At 34.9% G+C, this 17,914-nt stretch overlaps 1 protein-coding gene across 1 annotated transcript; it reads right to left on the bottom strand.

The window, feature by feature from the left end:
• Positions 1-475: 475 nt before the first annotated feature.
• On the bottom strand, positions 476-4,072 carry LOC123314020. The gene has a single exon (XM_044899132.1). It carries the CDS (start codon positions 4,070-4,072, stop codon positions 476-478), a length of 3,597 nt encoding a protein of 1,198 aa, XP_044755067.1.
• Positions 4,073-17,914: the final 13,842 nt, after the last annotated feature.

The raw sequence follows: 17,914 nt of genomic DNA, 5'->3' as shown, positions 1-17,914 counted from the left end.
ATGAAAACCATTTCGGTTATCTCGGAGGCGGCGAAATTTTTTCATTCATTAAAACAAAAACAATTTTTTTTTTCATATGGTCGATAATTTGAAATCCAAATATACAGATATAAGTTCTTCATTTATGTCAATCAAATTGTCTTGAGGAAATTTCAAATTACAATCTGAACTGATTTTCTATATCCAAGTTTTCTCTAGTTCAATAAAAACTTGAATTCAACATGAATACAACTGCAGAATTTTAATCGATAATAACGAGGTCCTAGTAATTATCTTTTATTATATATATATATATATAACATAGTATGCTGGATATATATATATATATATATATATATATATATATATATATATATATATATATATATATATATATATATATATATATATATATATATATATATATATATATATTTTTTAATCACCATTATTGGGTTTTTTTGTAGATCAACCGGGCCAGAGGGGCCAAGGTTATCTATGTAGCCGTAAGAAACATGCGGACTATCCTCGCTGTCCAGAGTATTACCTCCTTCTGTACCTTACTTATCAGATCTTGATTCAGTTCCAAGAATTCTGTGTTCTCTACCAGGTGGCTTTCAACTAGTCCGTTTGTAGAGATTACTAGAGGAAGAATTTTGACCATTTTCAGTTGGTATATTTCTTTCATTTCGAAAGCCAAGTCGTGGTATTTTGTGAGTTTTTCAGTGTAGGCTTTTGTGATGTTGTCGTCTGCCGGAACCGTTACATCGATGATGGTTACCTTCTTGTTTATTTTATCGAAAATCACGATGTCGGGCCTGTTGTGCTGCACTGCTCTATCCGTTATCATGGGATTGTCCCAGTAAAGTTTGAAGCCGTCATTTTCCAGGATCGTCTTGGGTAAGTATTCGTGCACCCTTCGAGTGGTGGTTATGAGCCCTATTTTTGCAGCAATAGCCTGATGAAAGACCTTCGCCATAGCATTGTGCCGACTAGTGTATTCGCGAGGTGCTAATATGGAGCAAGAAGATGTTATATGCTGTATGGATTCTGTTGCCTGAGAGCATTTTCGGCATCTATCGGTTGGCATGTTCTTCTTTGCAATGTGCATCAGATATGCTCTCGTTGGTACGACCTGATCCTGTATCGCAGTGAGACGTCCCTCGGTTTCCGGGAACAGGTATCCACATTTGAGGTAGGTGAGTGATAGATCTTTATTAACTCTTCTCTCTTTCAGAGCTTCTGGATACCTACCATGTAGGGGTTTACCGTGCCATTCCTCCAATAGTTGGTCAGGGGTTGGTGTTTGTGGTGGACTGTTTCTGCATGCCAGGTTGAGGGCCGTGATCTCATGATCCTCTTGGCAGATTGACTGAAAGAACGGTGAGGTTTTGGAATGAAAATATTTCCTTAATTCATTTACCGCCTTGTTATGGGCCATCTCTACATTTTGCAGGCCTCTGCCTCCCTGGTGCCTAGGTACATAAAGTCTATTTACCGATGCGTGTGGATGGTGGATGCCATATTTGGTCAGCAGTACTCGCACCTTTGTGTCAATGGCCTTTAGGTCTGTACTTGACCAGCTCAATACACCGAAGGAATAGGCTAAACTGGGAAGAGCCCACGTATTCAGTGCTGTGAACATAGCCTTGGAGTTTAGTTTGCTGCGGAGAATTTTCCTGACTCTATCAAAAAATTTATTCTTGAAGGCTTCTTTTTGGTGAGATGTTCTTATTTCCAGCGCTTGCTGGATACCAAGGTACTTATAAGTTTCTCCTTGGCTCAGTTCTTGTATAGCCAAATCATTCTCAACAAATATTTCCCCTCCCTGTGCCAGCTTCCCTCTCTTCACATGTATTATGGCGCATTTATCCAACCCCATTTCCATCCTAATGTCTTTTGTGTATGATATTACAATCCTGAGGAGACTTCTCAACTGTTCCTCATTCGCAGCGTACAATTTCAGGTCATCTATATACAGTTGATGATTGATTTTAACATTTGACCTGGTGTCCACAAGATATCCGTATCGGTTGTTGTTCAGGAGCTTACTGAGGGGGTTTAAGGCAAGACAAAACCACAGCGTACTTAGTTTGTCGCCTTGGAAGATACCTGTTGATATTCTTATTTCAGGTGTTGTATCTGAGCCGATTATTAGGTTTGTTCTCCAGGTGGTCATCAAGTGTTCCAGTAGGATGACAATATTCTTAGATACACCGTAGAGTTTAAGAACTTTGAGAAGCCAAGAGTGCGGGATCGAGTCGAAGGCCTTCTTGTAGTCGATCCAAGCTACCGAGATGTTTCTCGACTTCTTTCTCGCTTGCTTCGTTATTAGGTGGTCAACTGTCAAAAGTTCCTTGCAGCCCTGGGCATCCCTTCTGCAGCCATTCTGTTCTTTTGCAAGGATCTTGTGTTTGCTTACATGGCTCCATAGGTGTTTGGTGATTATACCTGTAAGGATTTTGTACACCGTTGGTAGACATGTAATTGGTCTATATGCCCTGGGGTCCGGACTGATGTGGCCCTTGGGGAGCATGTGGGTCACCCCCAGAGTAAAGAACTCTGGAATGATGGAGGGCTCTGTCAGCGCTCTCTGGAAGAATTCGGCCAGTTTACTGTGTGTAACGGTGAAGTTTTTCCACCAGTAATTGTGGATTTTATCAGATCCAGGAGAAGCCCAATTGTTCGCCTTCTTTAAAACATTTTTGATGTCTTCCTCCATAATCTTCAGATCTTCCATAGCGTAGTTTTCAGTTTCCTTTTCTGCGTCCTTTATCCAGAAGGCCCCATCTTCATGAGTTTCCCTCCGCTCCCATATTCCCTTCCATTCCTCGAACATCTCCTCCTTCCTTGGGTATACACCTTCTGATGTCTTTTGGCTGTCAAGACTGCGGTAGAACTCTTTTGGATTTTTATAATACAGATGGTTGTTTCTGTACCTCTTTACCCTTTCATTGTAACGTTTAATGCGGTTGCCTAATGCTTTTATTTTTTGTTTCAGTTGGTCGGATACCACTATCAGTTTCTCTTTGAGTAGTTGGATCGAGCTGTTGGTTCTGATGCGTGATTCCGAGGCGATTTGCCGTATTTTTCTCAAGATCTTGTTGGTTGGTGTGTTAGTATTAAGGTAAGTATGTAGGGTGCCAATTTTCTTTCTCATGACTTTAATTTTCTTTTCTAGTCTCAATTTCCAAGGCGGTGTTTGTTCTTGACTGTAAGTTGTGTGACCCTCGCCTATGTTTATTTTAAGTTCCCCGCAGACCGTGACCGCTCCAGCGTATACGCAATCCACCATTTCTCTCAGTGTTGCGGAAGCTCCTGTATATCTTTCCATTGTTCTGTTCACTCTCTGTACACAGTCTAGCATTTCTCTTGATTGCTTCATTCTCGGTATTTTTGGTCTTTTACTGGAAGATAATCCGGAGTAACATTGGAGGTTCCGATAGTATTCACGCTCTAGTCTAGATGGTTGGAGGCTCATACGTGTGTGTGATCTAGCATTCTCCTGTGCTTCCTCAGCAATATCTTCCGTTATTGGAGCTCCACGTGGTATAAAGCTTTGCGCAATTGTGTGTAGCTCTGTTGTTGTGAACTTTTCCCTTTCGAAAAGCCACCTGACTCGATTTGATAGTAAGTTCGCGTATGATGGTCTGTGTGGGTTGATGTCGTTCCATATTTCGGTGAGTAACTCTCTGTATGATCTGCCAGTTGTTGGTTGCATTTCTTTAGCTATATAATGAACGCGCATTAAAAGGATGTTGTCTTCCTGAGTCCATCGCGTTCTCGCGTCTCGTCTATTTGGAGCACCAGTGGGATGAGATTCTCTCTCATCCAAACTGGGGTTTCCTTCAGCATTCCCTGAATCGAGGCCATGACTTACGGTACCTTCTCGGGGGGCTGCGCCGCTCGCACCACAGCTGACCCCATCGGGCTCTACCTCCAGACGGCTCCGAAGTGGACCAGCCCGCTGTCCACTACCGCCCTGATTTCCGCTTCTTGTTACAGGAGCATCATATTCTACAGATCTCAGACTGCTAATCTGAAGATCTGGGTGATTCGGGTACGCAGGGACGTCACTCCCCAATGGCGTCATATACCACCCTACGGTTTGTTGGTTTTTCTTTAGGGTTTTCCTTCCCTTAGCCTTTGGGATCCTTTCCCTACGCGCAAGGCAGCGCGGACTTGGTCCGCCCTGGGTATTTGATTTTCCCAGTACCACCCATATCTGGGAGGCGTTCCCCTATCCGCCACCTGGGGAGGCGTCCTATGGGAGTTTTCTCTCCTCAATATATATATATATATATATATATATATATATATATATATATATATATATATATATATATATATATATATATATATATATATATATTGATTCTGTTCTGAGACCTGAAAGATGTGCTTTAGCTTCACATATTAATAACACAGGACATGCTGTAGATTACGATAATATACAAGTCTTAGATCACGAACAAGAATACCAAAAAAGAACTTTTTTAGAAATGTGTTATATAAATGAAAATAAAAATTCAACGATGAATAAGAAAACGGATACGAATAATCTTAGTAACATCTATAGTTTCTTACTGACCTGTGATAAAAAAAAATAGGTATTATCCTAATATCTCCTAATTTGTAACCTTATTTGCAGGTACTTATAAATAAGAGACATTTCTAATCCAAATTGTATAAAATAAGAAAAGATTTTCTCAATTTTTTTTGCCCTTCTGTGAACATCATGGCACATTTGTTTGTCCATGCCAATTTATAGAATTTTCTGAAATCTGTCATTTGTAAAACCAATTTTTTCCTGAATAATTCAACTGAAATTGACGTACTTTTTTGATTACCCTCTACATGGTCTTGTTTTTTCTGAAGCTACCATATTTATTGTCATGGTATTGTAAGTTTTAGCCTAAGAGAATTTGAACTTTTGTTATGAGATCTTTGTATTTTCCAGTTGCTCCTGAAGAAGTCAACGATAGTTGACGAAATATAGAGCTTTAATATAATTTGACTCTCATTGGAATTTTGCCCTGAAAAATAGTCGAAACACCCTTAATTTAAATCAATAATTTCACAAACGACTAGTATCCTTTAACTTCAATTTATCGATAATGGGTTTTTATCGTGAGATCTCAGCGATTTATGGCGCTGAAACTCTACAACACCTCAAGAGTTGGGCTATGTGTAACACCAAACTGGCAAGCTTCAGAAACAGACGAATTTTTCTTCTAAATTGTAAGAATAATGGTATCACCCCAAGACACATTTCGGATGGATCCAAATGCATCTATAACCTACTTGATTCGTATGTAGGAGCAGCTAAGGATATCGAAAAATTCAACAATAGGTTTAAATCCAACATTTTATCATTAGAAATTAAGTCGACAGAGATCAGAATCAGACAACTTGAAAGAAATCTTGATAATTCAATTGAATTGGCACGTGGTCGATTGCCTTTGAACATCTTTAATGACTTCCATTTTCACCAAGTGCAATCATATAACAAGCAGTTCCATAAAACTAGGGTCAAACATCTCAAAAAGACAGATGATCTTAAACTATCTTATTTAAAAAAGATCAAGACTAAACAATCCTGGGTAGTGAATCTCTCAAATAACTCACTAATTCCTGAAGATATAATGAGTATGCTATCTTTGGGTCCTAAATTCTCTATTGCCCCAAATAACCATCAAATTTCTTTAAAGAAACTTCTAGCTGACACTGAATACATTATTCATGGTATTAGTGATGAATTCAAAGATATTGTAAGAGCACAGGCCACCAATATAATCACCAATTTTCATTTTAAAAATAATATACAATCAAATTTTATCAACAAGCTATTCATTAAAACCAAAAAATTCTTAAAACAAAATGATGACCTCTTAGTAATGAATTCAGACAAGGGCAACGTAACAGTAATAATGAATAAAAATGACTATTTCACTAAGTGTAATATTTTGGTTAATGATGGAAACGTTTATGAAAAATTGACGAGAGATCCTACATCTAGATTTGAAACAGAAAATAATAAATGGGTGAAATTCATGAAAGAAAAACAATATTGATGGGGTCATCTCCAAAAAGCTCATGTGTTATGGTTCACATCCTCCAAGATTCTATGGGCTTCCTAAGATCCACAAAGAAGGAGTTCCTATGAGACCTATAGTATGTACTATTGGCTCGCCCACATCTAATCTTAGTAAATTCATTGCCAACATACTTCAAGCCTCTTTTCACCAATACAATGAGTTTCAGATACTAAATTCAAAAGAATTTGCAATCAAAATGAATGGATTTCTTCTGCCTCCTGAACATGAGATTGTGTCCCTTGATGTAATATCATTATTTACAAACATCTCCTTAGAATTAACAATATACATTATTGATGAAAATTGGGAGTTGATAATGCCACACACAGAGATTCATAAAGAGCATTTCATTCAGATAGTTGAATACATTTTTCATTCTAATTATTTCCTATATAATGGTTCTTTCTATAAACAAAAATTTGGATGTCCCATGGGCAGTTGCTTGAGTCCTATTTTAGCTGATATGGTGATGTCAACGCTTATAAAATCATCTTTAGAGAGACTTTCTTTTACTCCATCATTTATATATCAGTATGTTGATGATCTAATTTTATCTATACCTGAAGATAGAGAAGAGGAGATACTAATCGTTTTCAACAGTTTCGATGATCACATTAAATTTACAATAGAAAGGGAGAATAACAAATCTGTACCTTTTCTAGACACGAAGCTATATAGGACTGAGGATAACAGGATTATTTTAGATTGGTACAAAAAACCCAGTAGTTCTGGGAGATATATAAATATAGATTCTTACCATGATATCAAAATAAAAACAAATATAATTTTGGGATTAAAAAGAAGAATAGAGGATATCACTCATCATACTCTAAGACAAGCGGCACTGAGAAGGCTATTTAGGCTGATGAGGGATAATGGATATTCAAACATATTTCTTAAAAAATTAATATACAATGCTCCAAGACTACCAGAACCAACCGAAGCTTTAAATGAAGTGAATAATGAAGAAAACCGAGTCTGTTTTGCAAAACTGCCCTACATTAAGGAAGTCACATTCGAATTAACGAAGCTTTTTAAGAAATTTATCAACATAAAAATCATTAGATATAACATGGTTGTTGCTAGGTCCCTTTATAAAAGCACAAAGGATAAATTGAATATTTCAAAAATAAAAAATGTTATTTATAAGATAAATTGCAAACACTGCCCTCTATTTTATATAGGACAAACATCACAAGGTCTTGATAGGAGAATGGCGTTACACAAAAGTGATTCTGTTCTGAGACCTGAAAGATGTGCTTTAGCTTCACATATTAATAACACAGGACATGCTGTAGATTACGATAATATACAAGTCTTAGATCACGAACAAGAATACCAAAAAAGAACTTTTTTAGAAATGTGTTATATAAATGAAAATAAAAATTCAACGATGAATAAGAAAACGGATACGAATAATCTTAGTAACATCTATAGTTTCTTACTGACCTGTGATAAAAAAAAAATAGGTATTCTCCTAATATCTCCTAATTTGTAACCTTACTTGCAGGTACTTATAAATAAGAGACATTTCTAATCCAAATTGTATAAAATAAGAAAAGATTTTCTCAATTTTTTTTGCCCTTCTGTGAACATCATGGCACATTTGTTTGTCCATGCCAATTTATAGAATTTTCTGAAATCTGTCATTTGTAAAACCAATTTTTTCCTGAATAATTCAACTGAAATTGACGTACTTTTTTGATTACCCTCTACATGGTCTTGTTTTTTCTGAAGCTACCATATTTATTGTCATGGTATTGTAAGTTTTAGCCTAAGAGAATTTGAACTTTTGTTATGAGATCTTTGTATTTTCCAGTTGCTCCTGAAGAAGTCAACGATAGTTGACGAAATATAGAGCTTTAATATAATTTGACTCTCATTGGAATTTTGCCCTGAAAAATAGTCGAAACACCCTTAATTTAAATCAATAATTTCACAAACGACTAGTATCCTATAACTTCAACTATATATATATATATATACATATACATGGAATACAATTACCATACATAAAAGGGCTGTCAAAGAAAATAAGTAATATATTGAAACCTTACAACCGAGAAGTAGTACATAGACCATACAATCAAGTGGGAAACATCTTTAGTAAGTTGAAAGCACCAACACCCAAGACAAAAAAATCACAGGTCATATATAGTATACCCTGCAAGGACTGTGACAAACAATACATGGGACAGACTTCACAAAGACTAAAAGACAGACTAAACGCACATAAATATGCAAAAAACGCAACTACAGCACTTAATAAACATAAAAAAAATCAAAAACATGATTTTAATTACGATGACACGAAAATTTTAGGAATAGAACCCCAACAACGACGAAGGGAAATATTGGAAATGATTCACATACAAGTAAACAATGAAAATGTAGTGAACGAAAAACAAGACACGAAAAAGCTCAATCAAATATACATGCCAATACTGAGAAGACCACTGATAGAAAGAAGAAGACAAGACAACCAACATTCCATTGACCCCTGACATTGACATATATGACATTAACATAAATAACACAACAATACCGACCAGAAAAGAGCAAAAATGAACAGTGAGATATTTTAATGACTATATTATTCTATTTTTATATTATATATGTTACTTTTTAGATGTCGATTTATGATTTATGTATACTGAAGAAGGCGGATGCGCCGAAACGTTAATACTATACAAAATAAAATTGTTTACAACTTTTTTGAAGACCTAGATGCCCAATCAATTCAAACTCAACATATATATATATATATATATATATATATATATATATATATATATATATATATATATATATATATATATATATATATATATATATAGATTTGTTCGACCGCATATACAGACCCAAAACGGTATGCTCGACCGACTTTTCAGTCCAAAAGTGACGTTGTCAGACCCGGCTCCGGGTCTGGTAACGTTCGACCATAGAATCGTTATATTATATATATATATATATATATATATATAGGGGGAAATATTTGTCGGTTATGTAAGTAGAGTCTTGGTATTTATTGGGAAAGCGACAATGGTAAGTAAAACTCTTTTTCCAACATATATATATATATATATATATATATATATATATATATATATATATATATATATATATATATATATATATATATATATATATATATATATATATATATATATATATATATATATATATATATATATATATATATATATATATATATATATATATATATATATATATATATATATATATATATATATATATATACACAAATCGGTAACTCCAACTCTTATTATGAATCTATATCAATAACGGGTTATTGGATGAGAAAGGACTGCAATTATGTGAAACTCATTTATTCATCGTCGACGTTTCGGCTCATGTCTGAGCCTTCTTCAGGACTCTACAAGGTAATAATAATATGTTATAATACAATGTATAACACATCCATGAGACTTACTGAATAGTCGAGGTTAAAATTATTTCTAGCATCAAAACAAGTCAACAAGTAGTCAGCAGAAGGCAACATATATCACAACAGGTGAAAAGCCACATGAATAGAATTGTTAGGCACCAAAAGTCAGTATATTCTAAAATCAAATTTCTTAAATTTCAGAAAGAAGTACGAAAATTGCACATATGCAACGTTGGTGGAAACAATACAATTGAGGTTACATCACAGAACACATGATACAATACATGAATAATTCTTTTTCTTTGTATATCAACCAGAATCAACTGACACATCTCGGACAACATTATTATGTCTGTATGTAAATAAAAAGGAATATATATTACTGATATTTTCAATGTCCTTTCTAGAATTCATCACATTTTTGGTTCCTTTAATATGAAACATTTCTAAGAACGATCGCTTGTTTAAATTCCTTTCGAACTCCAATATCTTAGTCGAGTTATAATCCATTACATGTTTGGTTTTTCTACAGTGCTCAGCAAGAGCACAAATTTAGTCATGTAATTTAGGCTACATAGGCCAAACCTCCCAACAAGTTAAGAAGAGACTTACTCAACACAAAAGCGACATAAAAAATCCCAAAAAAATTTGTGCTCTTGCTGAGCACTGTAGAAAAACCAAACATGTAATGGATTATAACTCGACTAAGATATTGGAGTTCGAAAGGAATTTAAACAAGCGATCGTTCTTAGAAATGTTTCATATTAAAGGAACCAAAAATGTGATGAATTCTAGAAAGGACATTGAAAATATCAGTAATATATATTCCTTTTTATTTACATACAGACATAATAATGTTGTCCGAGATGTGTCAGTTGATTCTGGTTGATATACAAAGAAAAAGAATTATTCATGTATTGTATCATGTGTTCTGTGATGTAACCTCAATTGTATTGTTTCCACCAACGTTGCATATGTGCAATTTTCGTACTTCTTTCTGAAATTTAAGAAATTTGATTTTAGAATATACTGACTTTTGGTGCCTAACAATTCTATTCATGTGGCTTTTCACCTGTTGTGATATATGTTGCCTTCTGCTGACTACTTGTTGACTTGTTTTGATGCTAGAAATAATTTTAACCTCGACTATTCAGTAAGTCTCATGGATGTGTTATACATTGTATTATAACATATTATTATTACCTTGTAGAGTCCTGAAGAAGGCTCAGACATGAGCCGAAACGTCGACGATGAATAAATGAGTTTCACATAATTGCAGTCCTTTCTCATCCAATAACCCGTTATTGATATAGATGGACGCAACATAGTATGCTGGATAAATATATATATATATATATATATATATATATATATATATATATATATATATATATATATTTGTCCAATAGACGTTTCCAGCCCCGATACGTTTCTAAGGCGACCTGAGACCCACATGATCCGAATGTTTTCTTCGAGTATATATGATGAAATAACGTTAATGAGAATTATAACTCCTTAGGCACACTTAGAGGGGAAAAGAATTCCTTCATTTGAAAAAGTAGCATAATCGATAATATTTTCCAAACCCGAGACATTGCACCAACTTTACAATCCCACATATACTCCAGCGGTAAATATGGCCAACGTTCACGATCCCGGCGCTGTTGCCAGTTTGACGGGACTGGAGCCGACAATTTCGATGTATAAAATGACGCGAAAAAGTAGGTGTTACGGTAGAAATTCGTATATATGTGAGTTTGTTGGGAAAGAAGTATTTTCTCAATATACTCATGAAGCAAATTCCCTTTTAACAGATTCTTCTCAAATTTTGACCCATTAATAACATAACCTTGAGAAGCCTGTATACATAAAATGATTGTAATAAAATATGAAAAATTAATTTTTAGCTTCCTTCTGAAATCTACAAGGGGGTTCCTGAAATTCGTGCAAATACTCCAACTATCATAAAAATGAGACAAAAATCAACAAAATTTATTAGAACACTGTTGAAAAAAATTGAGATCCAGAGAGCGAAATATGAATTGTTTTAATATTCCAGAGCTAGACTCATCACACCTAATTCAATGTGTTCAGTTTTATAATATCATCCTGTATGTCGAATTAAAAATAATTGTTTCACTTTCCAAGAAGTCCATGCCAAGCCCAGAATTCCTCCTCTAATCTATTTTCCACATTGAAATAAAAAAAAGAAGCAAAATCTAATTAATTCCTATAAATATCGCGTCAATGAATAGGTATGAGATGTGAAATATTCCATAACAAGCTTCAAAACGACCAGAATAATCGTAAAAGCTTTCCTCGATAGGTACAATCATTCATTAATGCGAAACACTGAAATGAAATAACACAAACAAAAATGAAAAAATTGATAACTGATGTTCAAATTCCGTCAATATTATTTTGAAAGTTTTGCGAAATGAGAACCGTTTGTTTGTACACATCTGTCACGTTGAATTCTCCGATGAGATAAAGCCTTTCGATCCATTTTGCCACTGTTTCTTAATAGATCACAAAAATTCATCATTCAATTGAATGCATTCAATTGGTTTCTCGTCGTCTGGATATCCTCCTCATAAACCTCCTTCAATTTTACCCACAAAGAATTGTATACAAGGTTCAGATCTGGTAATCTATAAGGTCATGGTTCCCAGTTGGACCATTTCATTTAATTGGATAGGTATTGTCCAGGCCATTCCTTACTTTGAAAATGTGTTTCTCCGATTTTTATGCCCTGTGGCATACCAGGAGAAATATTTTGTGGAAAGTTAATATTATACAAATGCAAAGGACTAAGGGAGATGATTCCTCGATGAAAATAAGCAGGGGTAGTTCCTATGAATTTTTTTCGAAATGGACCTCCCATCCAAGATACAGCCTTTGGAAGGCGATGACGAGTTTATAGTAGTTGATTGTTTTACGGGTTCTAAAGAACACTGAGTCATAAAACTATACATAATATGAAGCACTAAGTAAATATTATTACTCACACAATTTTTTAGATCTCATAATTTCATTATTGAGGGTTGAACATAACAACCCTTTATGATTTTCCTTCAAAAATTGTTTTCGTGGGATAGATATTCAAAAAACAAAATTCTCTTATGGATTCCTATTCGATTCGGGAGAAAAAATCGCCTGCAAAGTTTCGATACATTCGATACTTTCTCGGAAGAAATATAAACTTGCAATCAGTTCTGATTACTGTTCATTCCATTTCGTCGTAAAAGTTTTCCATAGAATGAATATTCTGAGATATTGTATGTCTATGACGGGAGATAAAGATGTTCTATGAATCTTTCTGAAGGTTAAATTACTAATTTCCGGAAGAAAATTATATCCCTAATATTTTAATTTAACAAATTGAAATTTCTTTCGATTAATGAGCATAATTGACAACAGTACTTTTCATTTTATTTTAGATACAATAACGCAAAACTATAATAAATGTTCAAAATGACTACCTCTCGCTAAAATATATGCATCAACTCTCTGTCTCGTAGACCTTCGTATTCTTTCGAATATCCCGGTAGTATTTCTTATGGTTTCACACGATGATACTATTCGATCTCTGGAGAATTAAACGCATGATCTTCAGTGAACTGAGCATAATCATCATCACTGCAGATTCTCATATACAAAGAAGGTTTGTGATTGGCCATACAATTTGAAAAATTCAAGGTTGAATATTATCTCCAAGTTCTGAACATTCTACATACTGCATGTGGAGAGGAAACTCTTGTATACTGCGCAATACTGTTGAAAATTTAATTTTCGACTGTCACGGTTGAAATCTAATTGATTATTGGTTTATACAGCGTGTCCACTTTTAAAAGGGCCAAACTTCATGATGAGATAATACAAGTGATTTGGAACGAAAAATGTCATATAACACATAATCGAAATGTTATCGGTCATTCTTTAATATAACATTTTTTGATTTCACGAAATATTCCCAGTTTTTCTAATAGTATCAATCACACTACAGTTATCTCGTAGCCTAATTAAATTTGACCACATATCTGGAAACAGCAATAAATCTGCTACATGATGAGAATTCGTGTGTACGAAAAAATTTTTTATTGCGGGCTTGGTAAGGGGATGGGATGAATATCACGATTCTGAAGTGAACAAAATTAAGCCTATTTTTCCAATGGTTTTATCAATGAAAAATTATTAATTATGGATATGTTTTCTTTTCAACAAAAAATACCCCATTTAGATTGCTTCCGAATGACATATAAGCTTTTATTCTTGCTGCTAGTCTTCTTCCATTATATTTATTTATTACATAATTGTTTCCAGTAGAGTACAAGCCTATAAACTCGAAGGTTATAGATAACATACATGCATACATAAACTGTGTGGATAAACGAAAATGAAAGCGAAAAATACAAAACTGAAATATCATATACAAAAAAGAAAAAAAATTAGATATAACACCACAGTTCCTCACAGAGAGGACTTCTACCTGTCATAACTGTTTTTGAAACCGTTTACCGAGGTCGATCGCACTACGCATTCAGGGAGACGGTTCCAGTTGTGAAATATACGGTTAAGGAGAAAGTGTTAACATATGAATATAATGGCTAACAAAATAACAACGAAAAACTCGACACATTCCAAACCTTAATTCGATTGAATGATTGAATATTAAAATTATTCACATGGAAATCATGAATTTATCTGCAAAATCAAATAACCCAAATGCATAAACTAAATTTTAATGATATAGATTTTATGAAAACATGTAAAGAAAACAAATTACTACTAGTACTTATACTCGTAATAATTGCTCGAAATGTCCACCGCCTTGTTCAATACATTTTATACATCGTTTTTGTAGTGAATCTGCAACCCTGCGAAGTTTCTGACGCATTTCAGCATAACACAATGTTATTCTTTCGATCAGGACCTCTCGAGTCTGAACGCTAATTTAATAAACTTTTTCTTTCAAGGTGTTCCAGACATAAAAATCCAAAGGCGTAAGGTCGGAGCCTCTTTGTGGCCATCTTACGTAGCCCTCAACTCATGTTGAAAATGAGAAACCATGGTCGCATGGGGGTTTTCTCTTTTCCATACATGGGTTGAGGGTCAACGTGTGGTTGGCAGTCATGAGAGGTGAACTTTTCGGACGAGTAATATTTCCCGATCCGATTGATCCAAAGCATCTTGACAGACATATTGGAGAAAATGTCTGGTTTCAAATGAATGGCTGCCCAGCTCATAATAGCCGGAATGTACGGGACTAAATAAATCAATATTTTGGGGTGCAATGGATTGGAAGGTACAGTCTGATAAGATGGCCAACAAGAAGCCCCGACCTTTTGGATTTTTATGTCTGGAACACCTTGAAAGAAAAAGTTATCACAATATTTTGAATAGAATCTGAGTGGTGTTATCGAATTCTTTTCGTAAGCAAACTAGATTATCACACGTCCGCAAAACTATAAACGTCCGATGAAGTCAGGATCTTCGCCAAAAAAAAATTAATTTCAACTTTACCCTACTCTACCCTCTGCCGTCAATAGTCAAACGTTCCTCGCAGATTCCTTTTAAATCGTCTCAGTCGTCACTGAAGGTATTTAATTTTAGTTTATCGCAACATTTGCGAAATAATTTACTAGTTACGAGAAGTAAAAATTTCAAGACATAGATGAGTTCCAGAAAATGTCAATTTAAATGTCAAAATTTGAAAAATCACTATGGTCTTTTCCAGAATTATTGACATCCCAGTAGGTTTTTTAAGTCCAGTTCAGTGTTGGAACCTGAAGATGGGATGCGATTAGTCATCCCGAAACCGGTAGTTCTTGTAGAATAAATTGGTGAGAGACAGTTTTTAGGTGTTTTTATTTATTTTGGTATATTATATCATCTGTTCATTTCAGCTCAAGCTAATTCAAATATCTATATTAAACTTATATTAGGTATCACATCACTCTGTAAATTAACTTGTACCTATAGGCGAAATTGATAATGATTTTTATGTGTATTTTTATAAATGATTAAATTGAAAGTTTGACTGAGGAATACCCTTCCACCTCCTGAACTGAAAATTTCCAATTGTTAGTTCGGGATACTCGAGTAATTTCCAATATTTCATCTCTATGATTCAAACAAAAATGCAGTTGCTGAAGAATACTTGTACCAGAGATAGAGTTTTCAAGAATAGTTTTTCAAGAATAGTTTTTCAAGAATATAAGGACTTCATACTGAAAAAACTTTTTTATCACTGTGGTAGGAGTAAAAAATCTCCATTGCTTTTGTATATTGATCTTCTGAAAAATTTCTGGAAAAGAGCTCCTGTCAAGTCAACCAAATATAACTATTCAAACTTTTTTAACTATAAATTCCTGATGTTCAGGAAATTCGTAAATTCGTAAACACGACAGAGGGTCAAGTAGGGTGTGGTGAAAATACAATTTTTGTGCATAGGATCCTAAACGTGCCAGTGCTCCTGAAATTAGGTCGACTCACTTCACTTAATCGGGCTTGTATAAGTTTCCATACGTGTGCTATTATAGTTCGTATACGAAAAGAATCCAATAACACCACTTCAATTCAATTCAAAATATTGTCATTGAATATTTCTCATGACGACTGTTCATCATACCGGGATCGTATAAGTTTTCTTATGGTACATTTGAGGTGTATAAATCGAAAAGATGACAAAATAAATTCTCAAGCTCTTCAAATGCAGCGTTGCCAAATTTTCGGACTAGATGCGTCGGTCAACTATGCGGATTATATACATCAAGTTCATGTCGCTCGAAGCGCCCTCGCACTGGCCAAACTCTGAAGTTTTCTGTATATAATAACGAGTATAACCGACTTTTCAGACCCACCTGAAAATTCACCCCTAGCATCCCCTAACCCCCCTTATAACGATTCTATGGTCGAACGTTACCAGTCCCGGAGCCGGGTCTGACAACGTCACTTTTGGACTGAAAAGTCGGTCGAGTATACCGTTTTGGGTCTGTATATGCGGTCGAACAAATCTATATATATATATATATATATATATATATATATATATATATTTATCCAGCATACTATGTTGCGTCCATACATTGTCTTTGGGCCATACACTATTGCGTCCTGAATAATACTGCGTCCGTATACCGGACGCAACATTGTTTTTCAAAGTTTTCTCTGCTATTTCGAGGGATTCAACGACAGGGGTGGTCGCAAATCGTGAAGGACGTCGAGAGCTATCTTTGGAACAACTATAGATTTCATTCATTTTTTGATAAAAGAGTTATTCTATGTTGAAAAACATATCTCCAGACGCAGTAAAGTGCGTCTCATGAAACCTAAAGTATATTTTTAGTTCACGCAAATTCCGCTTCGGGGGCGCTTCAAATGATGAAAACTGATATACAGTCAATATACGTCTTTCACACGACGCATAATGTTGCGTCCTAAATCTGGCAACTGTGTATACAAGTAAACCAAGTTGTATTTGCACAACTGAAATGATTTAGCTTCCTAGGCTCCAAGGTCATCCCGTAAAGCTGCATTCACAATCAATTCGCGGGCCGAAGTGCACTTCGGCACGAAATTTACCATTCGCAATAATCTTGGAACCAAAAACTCAAATGAATCAAAAATGTAACTGATCAAAACATAAGCATCAGCATCATCTATAGCCGGCACGAAATTCCTTGCCGAAGTGATAGTTTGCGACTTGCAAGAAATTTTGTCTTGAATTTCATTGTGAATGGTAACGGAAAACGCCATCTGCTAAGCTTCCGTGCCGAAGTGCACTTCGGCCCGTGAATTGATTGTGAATGTAGCTAAAGTCTGTTAGGTGAAGAATTGGATTCTGTCTCTAGAGCAATAGCAGGTCCGATTGAAGTGCCCTTATGGTGTTCTTTTGACTGATATTGTCATTATTATTTTTTCGAATGAAAAAAAATTATAACTCACGTAAATTTTATTCCACTTCAATTAGAAATCAAACGATAACACTTTCCAGAGAATAATCGGATTTATAAATTGACATGTAAGGTATCGCTTTATCCGCTTAAGCTTATGTCATCTCATTTCACTTGAGAATTAAAAATTTTTTATTCCACTGGATGAATAAACGTCAACTTCCCTGTATTTTCCTCTTCATTTCTTTTTTGTTCCTGAGGGACCAGGAACCTAGCTATAGAGTCATACGGTCATACAGAGCAGTTTTTGTTGATCGGTCGTTCTGTAGGCCATCTGGCATTTGTGAATTGGTGTATTCTCCAGATTCTATGTTCTTATGTTGTTATCTACTACTTTCTTCATTGTCTTCAATAGAAACGATGTTGAATTCATTGTTCTTGAAGATTGTGGGTCCCCATTTTGTTGTGAAGGGAACTTTTGTCCTTCTCCATTTTCTGTGTATAAGACTCATTCTAAGCAGCTTCTGTTTATC

Source organism: Coccinella septempunctata, chromosome 5 (assembly GCF_907165205.1).
Source record: "Coccinella septempunctata chromosome 5, icCocSept1.1, whole genome shotgun sequence".
NCBI lineage: Eukaryota > Metazoa > Arthropoda > Insecta > Coleoptera > Coccinellidae > Coccinella > Coccinella septempunctata.
Note: the sequence above shows the minus strand (reverse complement) of the source record. Positions and strands in the feature narration are given on the sequence as shown.